The 9404-nt window shown below is 38.6% G+C and overlaps 1 protein-coding gene across 1 annotated transcript in view; it reads left to right on the forward strand.

Moving 5' to 3' along the window:
- Positions 1–7947, forward strand: part of LOC101287740 (zinc finger CCHC domain-containing protein 10-like) — a 28265-nt gene extending 20318 nt beyond the window's left edge. Inside the window, exon 2 of the mRNA XM_033400083.1 lies at positions 7345–7947. Coding sequence (XP_033255974.1) covers positions 7345–7947 — 603 coding nt within the window. The remainder of the gene's footprint in view (positions 1–7344) is intronic.
- The last annotated feature ends 1457 nt before the right edge of the window (positions 7948–9404 follow it).

The following is a 9404-nucleotide window of genomic DNA, read 5'->3' on the forward strand; positions in this document are numbered from 1 at the left end:
AGCACAAGTTATGAAGCACTATAAATAATCTTGTGATATGTCCTAATAAATATATAAAATTAGTGTACCTCCCAGGCCTAAATGTTCTTTGCATTTATGCTGATTTACCACATTTTCTCATGACTGCATATCACTACTCATAAATCACTGCATATTTATCAAAATCTATCATGCATATCTATCATAAGTCTAATCTGAATGTAGCACATCTTCCTAAAACACGAAACGGTATTTCTAAGATGCAAATTTGATCGTGTTAATTCTCTGCATAAAAATCTTTAGTGACTTTCCTCCATGCCTATAGTATTATACTAAATCTTCACATGATTTTTCCAGCTATAATCAGAACCATATCTACCACCCTGGCTTTATATTCCTTTTCCTACAGTCCATGTGTCCTGGACAGCTGACAACTGTTTCTTTTCCAAACTTGCTCTGGCCCGTTCAAGCTTTCTGCTTTGGCTCAAACTCTTCCTTCTGATTTCTAATTTCCTTTCCCATGGCTATACTCCCAGCTATCAATATCCTTACCATCAGTGTCTTTCAAAACCTACCAATGCCTTCAGGTTCAATTTAAGTATCACCTCTTTGGAAACGCTTGCTCCCAGTGTGTCCCAACCAGAAGTGATGTTACTGAGTCCAAGCTTGTACCGCTCACTGCACGACAGGCCAATAAATCGAAGGATGAATTGTTGGGGCAAGGAATAGCGACTTTATTCAGAAAGCCAGCAGACCGAGAAGATGGTGGACCAGTGTCCCAAAGAACCATCTTGCCTGGGTTTGGATGCTCATTTCTTTTATAGAACAAAGAGAGGGAGGTGAGGAGGTAAAGTAAAAAAGGTAGTTAGTTGTTGCAAATATTTCCTTGTTCGGCCCAGACTCCAGAGGGGATGTGTTAATTTCTTCTTTCCTATAGACATTTACAGGTGGGCCCGGTCAGGATTTTTCCCGTGAGCTAAACAAAAGTATTTTAGCTTAACACTCAGGCATGGGCAGCAGGGTTCCGGAGATGGGCCATTATGTGTACATTAAGCTATAGGCAACATCCCTTTAGTGATTAACTTGTAGCAAAGGCAGTACAATACAAAGCTTAAAGTAAAAGAGGCAGATCCAGTATGGAGTCAGACTTGTTCTTCCCTATTACAGTAATATTGTCATCCTTTGGATTGCCACAACAGTTGGTTCCTACATCTCTGATGTCATTTATCACTCTGCACAACTTTGTAATTATTTGTGTACATATTGGTTGACACAGCCCCTCATCTCATAGAGCATGGCATCCACAGTAGGCCCTAGCTGAGCTTGTTTTGAATTTAATTGACAGTATAATTAAGAACTAAAGCGCTGAGGCTGTATTAACATTCTAAAAGACTTTGGTCCAATGTTAAAGTATTTTTTTTTAATAAATATATTCAAATTTTGTCATACTTGGTAGTGACAAAGAAAGTCTTTACTAGGGCTAAATTTGAAGACAAAGGCGCCCAATAAAACAACAGCAACAACAAAAAATAGAGTAATTACAGAGTTTAATAAGAAATGCTCCCTGAAAATTAAAAAAAGCATTACAAAGTTTACACCCAGTTAGTGAGTAAAGGGAATATGTGTACAAGGACCCCTCAGGTGCCACCAGCCTCTTAGGCTGGCTCTTCACACTCTATCTGCCCTGGTTTCCTGAGGAAACACTTTCAATATGAACTGCCCTAATGCTATCTGGCCCTATAAGAAGTTGGAAGGCATTGTAAAAGTTTCAAATGTTCCTAATATAATCAATATCCGGTTGCATTTACATTGACGCTTGCTATCTGTTAGAACCTTTATACCTTGGATTCCTTTAGTAATTATACAGTAGCTTCCACTTAGAAATTGATTCCTCCCTTTCAGTTTATTTACACCAAAAGCAGTACACTGGTTCTGCATACATGGATTGAACCAACTGAAGATATAAAAAATTCAAAAAAAAAATTCCAGAAAGTTCCAAAAGCAAAATTTGAATCTTCCACACACTGACAACTATTTACATAGCATTTCCATTGCATTTATAACTATTTACATAGCATTTACATTGTATTAGTTATTATAAGTAATCTAGAGGTGATTTAAAGCGTATGGGAGAAATTTCATAATGCCTGCCACCTAGAAAGCTCTTAGAACTTTTGCTTTGGGGGTTGATTTTTAGTTTTGTTGTTGTTTTAATGAAAAGGAGCATTCCTTTTCTGTTTTCTGCCCTTATAAAAAAAATTAAATTTAAGTAAAAATTAAAGTATGTGGGAAGATGTATATAGGTTATATGCAAATACAACATCATTTCATATAAAGGATTTGAGCATCCACGGATTTTGGTACTGGGGGAGGGTGTGTGTGGGGATACTGGAACTAATGTCCCCCACCCCATACCAAGCGACAGCTGTATTAAGTAGTACTAAGTAAGGCTGGAAGTATGGGGAAATTCCCACTGTCATTAAAAGCATTCTGGCCTATACTTAAGCCTGGAGACATCTTACCTCCCAATAAAGCTTGCCCTGCTCCTAACTTTTCCTCCTCTACCCTTTTAGAAGCACAATGCCTAGTGTTTATTTTTCCCAGCCTTGAAGCCTAGGATCCATCTCAGAAATATTAAGGAGATAAGAGTAACCTATAAAATCTCTAAAGATACTCTTAAATTTACAGCAAACAATGGACTATTTACTTGCCTTATCTGAGGATGGGTGTTCCCTTTAGTTCATTAGAGAGAAGCCTGGGGCAGAGGAAATTTACACAAGGGACTCTGGGCCTCCCAAATCTCCTAGGAAGTGGCCAGACATTCAGGGCACCAGCCCCTCTGACCTCTGCCAGTCCAGCCAGATTCTAAACACAACATATTGTTTCAAATAAGACCCTCCCTCTTTTTAGCGAAACTACACATTTTGTTATAACTTAAACAAGACGAATGTAGGTGGAACAGGTAGACGCAATAAGACTGTTGCATCATTCAGATGTGGAAATAAATAAAGACCACCCAAACAGAATATGCTGAGGCTGTTCATTTGGAGGTTGCTGTACGGACAGAGTCAGCCGCCGTCCCTAGCACTTGGCAGAGATTCAGAGGGAGGCAGGCAGGGGAGAGGGAAAGGTTTTTGATAAAACAAGGAAGGCTTCAGGTGTACTCTGAAAGTTTTTTGGTTTTTTTTTTTGCGGTACGCGGGCCTCTCACTGTTATGGTTTCTCCCGCTGCAGAGCGCAGGCTCCGGACGCGCAGGCTCAACGGCGCAGGCTCAAGGGCCATGGCTCACTGGCCCAGCCGCTCCGCGGCACGTGGGATCTTACCGGACCGGGGCACGAACCCGTGTCCCCTGCATCGGCAGGCGGACTCTCAACCACTGCGCCACCAGGGAAGCCCCTACTCTGCAAGTTTTTGAAATGGGGAAGCTGGAGGTGGGCTAACTAGAAGTGGGGCATCCTATGCGATTAGTTTGGGGAGCATATTTGGCTTTTTCTGGTTGACCTTGAGATGGAAGCAGTGACAAAAATTAAGGAAGCTGGCCGTTATTGAGCAAGTCCTGGCTGTTTGGGACCAAATGCTACAGAAGTTGTGGTTTGGTTTCCTGGGTGGGTTGCTGTAAAGGTTGTAGATCAGAGCTCTATTTTCCGTGTGGCCTGGCCATTTTCTGTTTGTATATTCAGTCTCTCACAGGATTTTTGTTGTTGTTCATTTTTAAATCATTTAAAAATAAAATAAATATCTAGGAAATCATCGAAAGCTTAAGAGTAGAAACAAACTATAAACTTGTCTCTGGATATTAACTCTAGAACCAGGCATATTCTCAGCCCTCAGGAGGTTCTTCTCATTTAAAATGTTTGCCTTCAAAGGAAATTTAAAAAACACTACCATGTAGTCATTAAAAACCAGAAGTTGCCAACGTTCGTAAAGTTAAAAGTCATCAACAGTAATCGTTATTAATATATTCCTCTTTTACCATGAATTAGCTCTGTGGTCACTAGCGATTGGATAATTTTCTTTCTCTATAAATGTTAATAAGTGAATAGCACAATTTTCTCCCTGAGTGTAGTATTAGTCTATCTTGCCCATTGCCCCCTGCCCTGCAAACTCCAGTCTATTATTCCATTGTCACCGCAGTAAAGATGTGACCAAGGAGCCTCCCTTCCAATCTCAATTAGGCAAATTCATTACGTTCAATCTCTATGCTACCAATTTTGATATATATTTCTAATAATATATCTTTTTTTTTTTCTTTTTTTGTTTTGCAGTACGCAGGCCTCTCACTGTTGTGGCCTCTCCCGTTGCGGAGCACAGGCTCCGCACGCGCAGGCTCAGCGGCCATGGCTCACAGGCCCAGCTGCTCCGCGGCATGTGGGATCTTCCCGGACCGGGGCACGAACCCGTGTCCCCTGCATCGGCAGGCAGACTCTCAACCACTGCGCCACCAGGGAAGGCATTTAACTATTATGTCTTAATTGCCTCCATATTTTTGCCTATGTCCAAGTCATCTTTGTGCTCCTAGTATTTGGAGTATGTTGAATGAATGATTAAATGAAACCAGCAAGTCAAGCAAATCTTTGTAAAGTTTGAATTCTGGTAGTCAATCTTGAGGTTGATTGGGATGACACTTTTGGGAACACATTACAGGATACCAATACAATATGATGCAAAATGTGAAACAAAGATTTTGCATTATTTACTCATTTATCCATCAAATATTATTAAGAGCTGTTTCATTTAGCCACTGTGCTAGGAACTGGGAAAATATTAATAAACAAAATACAGGTGGATTATATTTAGAAAAATCTCTTCTTGAAAGGGTCTACCTTTCATCTCTGTCCACAGAGTTCCATTTCCATGAATTTGATAGTGAACCAAGACCAGGTGGGTGACAACATGTTGAAATTCCCATATTGTATTTTTTCTCTCCTTCAGTATCTACAGTGTGTAGACATGAACCTAATGAACATTCAGTCAATGTATGCTGAATTGGATTTCTATCACTATTTGTCCACTAAAGTGACTCCAATGTTATGACCATGCAAGACTTAGAAGACAGGCTACTTTTTCTCTCCTTCTTTGGCTCCCACCAGTTCAAGTGCAGACAATAGTTTTAATTTTCCTGGTATGCAAAATTGTGAGTATAGGGACTTGTAGTGTCAAATCAATTGGGTAAAATTAAGGGGGGGAGGGATCCGAAATATGATAACACTAGAAAATTCTGTAGAAGTGAAGACTGCATTTCCCAGTTATGAGACAGCCTGGTATTGGGGATATGATGTCTGACTTTAAAAGCAGGGTTGTAGTTCTTACCTCTCTCTCATGTAATGGTATGATCTTGGACAAGACGCTTCAGCTTTCCCAGTCTTAATTTCCTCATATGTAACAGGCGAAGATTATAAAGATTAATTTCAAAGTCAATAGTATTGCTCTAGGCAAAAATCTGACTAAAGCTTCTAGACTATCTCAGTTCTGTGGGCCTGATACTCATCGTAGGGTTTAATAGTCTTCCTCAAGGCAGTCCTAACTTATGCGTGTTCCCAAGCAGGGTGCTGATGGGTGACAAGAGTTTTTCCTGAGATCCACATGGTCAAGATGTTGGCCATATTGTTTTGTCCCACCCTGGATAGTTCTCATGATATGCTTTATTCCTCTACCTCTCATCTGGAAATAAATGAGGAAAGAGAATGAGTATAACTATGTGGAAATAACTTTGAAGTAGATGATGTCCCTTTTCCACTCTAAGAAAAAGGCTCTCTCAATTCAGTTTTTCACGGCCCTCAACCTGTCACTGACTTTTTCTCCTTAAATTTCAGGTATAGTTTCACTTTTACATATGAAAGGCTGAGTCTCCAAATTCAAGATTATTGACTTAACTGAACAGTAACCTGGCTTCTACAGGTTTAAACATATGATCTGTCCAGATGCTTCAAAAAGTTTCACATAGGTCTTCCCTGGTGGCGCAGTGGTTGAGAGTCCGCCTGCTGATGCAAGGGACACGGGTTCGTGCCCCAGTCTGGGAGGATCCCACATGCCACGGAGCGGTTGGGCCCGTGAGCCACGGCCGCTGAGGCTGCGCGTCTGGAGCCTGTGCTCCGCAACAGGAGAGGTTGCAACAGTGAGAGGCCCATGTACCGCAAAAAAAAAAAAAAAGTCTCACATATACACATATCTTCCAATTCCATCCCCACTAATATATTTTAAGTTTTTCTTAAATATATATTGAATATTTAAGGACTGATCCTTAAAATAAGGCAGGGAGGATCATTTCTTTACTTCTTACGTAACTCACGCCTCCTCTTCCTCCCAAATTGCCTAGTAAAAATCCCTTACATAGCACATGCCATAATGCCTAGCTCCCCTAACAGACTATGAGTTTTATAGGGTAGGCTCTGTGTCTTAGAGATATTAGATTCATCACCTAACACATAATTTGAGTTGTTGAATAAACAACTGAATGGATGAATGAATATGTGAGTCTCCTAACAACAAGGGCTTTTAAGAATATTTATATAACTGATCTGCCACTGTAAATTTACATCTATATGTGATGGGTGGGACCATCAGGCAACTTGGAATTTAAAACAGAATTATTGTGAAACTTTGCATTTGGATCGAAGAGAAAATGAAGTGCTGGGAATTGAGAGAAAGGAACAGACATAAATCTTCTCCTGTCATCATCAGAGCAACACAAACTTCAGCTTAATTCACTGTAAAATGGCAGAGAGGTTGCCTTCAGTCATGACCTCAATTACCTGGCTTTAGAATAATCAGAATGAGAGAAATAATGAATCTCAGTTCACATTTCTGAGGCTCTAAAGAAAGCAATGGAGGGCTTCCCTGGTGGCGCAGTGGTTGAGAGTCCGCCTGCCGATGCAGGGGACACGGGTTCGTGCCCTGGTCCGGGAAGATCCCACATGCCGTGGAGCGGCTGGGCCCGTGAGCCATGGCCGCTGAGCCTGCGCGTCCGGAGCCTGTGCTCCGCAACGGGAAAGGCCACAACAGTGAGAGGCCGGCGTACCACACACAAAAAAAAAAAAAAGAAAAAAAAGAAAGCAACGGAAAGTTAACATTTATTGAATGTCTACTGTAGACAAGGTACCAGATTTTTTGACCTTTCATGTATGAACTTGTATTTAACTTAATCTTTACAACACTGAGAGGTGAAATTAGTTAATATCATTATTCTACATGAAAAGCTAGTGAAAGTTATATTTTAAAGTCTCTTTAAGATGCTAATAATATTCTAACCCCTTCCACAATTTTATACTTTGGACTGTGAAGGAGATGAGAACAATAGATAGCCATAGTTTTCTTCCAACTTTGATACTAAAGCTACAGAAATAAAAGGTTATCTTCTTACACAGGGAGTGATACAGCTTGGAATATTTACAATAGCTTTAAATGTACCAAAAGGTTTTAGAGTTAATACACTAAGAATTGTTATTTATACTAATTTTCTCCTTAATTTCATTATCCACAAAAAATCTTTTAATAATGGTTTTTCTCCATCTGTAAAACATGTAAGATGTCAGAAATGCCTGGAATTTGGGCATTGGACTTATGAATGTACAGGAAAAAGAAAGTACCTACATAGGCCTTCAAGAAGAGCAGAACTAAAGAAAGCTTTAAAAGAAAAAGAAAACAGATTATTATTACAAGAAAGCGTTGGAGAAACTACTGTAGAAAGAAAGATCAAGAAAAAAAGGTCTAAGAGTGTAACCAGTTCCAGTAGCAATAGCAGTGACAGTTCAGCCAGTGATTCTTCATCAGGGAGTGAAGAGCCGTCTATCTCGTCCTCCTCAGAGGACAGTGACTCTGATGAAAGCTCCTCCAGTTCATCATCTTTAGCCTCCTCCACAAGCTCTCCATCGTCCTCTGATGCAGAAGAGATTCCAGCTCTTCTAGTAATAGCAGCAGCACAGAGTAGCTCTGAGGATGAACCACCAAAGAAGAGGAAAAAGAAATAGAATTGTTCCATCCATATTGGACTGATGGACTAAAAACATCAATGTGATTCTCAGAAGGGAATTTAGAGTGTGTTAAGACCAAATAGGTTAACTGATCAAAATTTTTAGAGTTCAAAAGCTTCTAAATGTTTTACATTGTAAGAGCATAAAGAGTATTAATAATGGATTATATATATAAAGACTTTTTTATTTTAGGGGTGAATCTTGTTTTTCTTTTTTATCTTTAAAATATATCTCTAAAATTAATCAAAGCTGAAATCTAGTAAATCTTTCTGTGATGAAACCTATCTCTTCTCCCTGGGAAATAAATGCCATACTTTGTTGTATGTGTGCTATGTACCAGACATGTTTTCAGGAGAGTGCCTCAGAATATCTATCTGGCAGTGAATTTCTAATGCTTTTGGCTGTATGTTATCATGTAAGATTAAATACCTCTATAAACAGAGTTTTCCTACTGTTAATAAATGTGCTCTATTTTTATGTTTATGTTCAGAAAGTTGTTCTGACTTCTTGTCCTAAATGAAAAGTTCAAGGAATCTATTTATAAATGTATACCTTTTGGATGGTACAAGTTTCAAGTTACTGTGTTGTATCATTCATTTTCTTCTGGTTCTTAAAGTTACCCTTTTATGACAAAAATTATTCCAGAGGAACTTAAAAAGGAACAAAATTATGAAACTACATAGGACTCTAATCTTGGTGCCTTTTGATAAATTCAGTGTATCAGAAAAGAAAACAGTCATTTAAAAAGCTAACTTAAGTAAAAGTGATATAAATACCATTGTGTGTTGATATGCTATAAAAGGTACCATTCAAAGGGGAAAAAAAGGTAGGAGGAAGAGAGGTAATTTTTATAGAAAATTAGAGTGACGTTGGTTGCCTTTTACTAAAGTAGTCTTAAGTTTTCATAAAGATTGCCTTTTACCATTTTGCAATTGTGGTATGACAGTTTATATGGTAACTGGTCGTATATGACAGTCTACTGCATAAATATGAGTGAATTGGATTAATCTGGTATGTTTACATAGCATATACACAGTTGAAATCCAGCATGAAAGTTTAAAAAGAAATACTGCACAGTATTTCTTTAAAGTAGTAGGCCATGGCGAAATTATCTGGTTTAACATCACATTATTTTGTGATATCTTTTAAGCTTTTTGGAAAGAGGTATCATTTGTAGAAAAATCTTGATTTCGGTTAAATATAGGTTTTTAAAGTACAGATGTTGTCTTTTCATGTTTTTATGAAAAAGCAGTAGAAAATTACTTTTGAAGAAAATGGACTTCTATTTAAATGTTTAAATATATGTATGTTGTGAGTTTAAAGAGCTGTAATTACCTGTTTGACAGAACTGTTGCTTTCAATGATTGTAAATAAACTCTCAAAACATCATTTTAAGGCTTCATACAGAATGTGTCAATTGACAGGCAAATTTAATAAATTACTAATGAAATACA

Source organism: Orcinus orca, chromosome 18 (assembly GCF_937001465.1).
Source record: "Orcinus orca chromosome 18, mOrcOrc1.1, whole genome shotgun sequence".
Lineage (NCBI taxonomy): Eukaryota > Metazoa > Chordata > Mammalia > Artiodactyla > Delphinidae > Orcinus > Orcinus orca.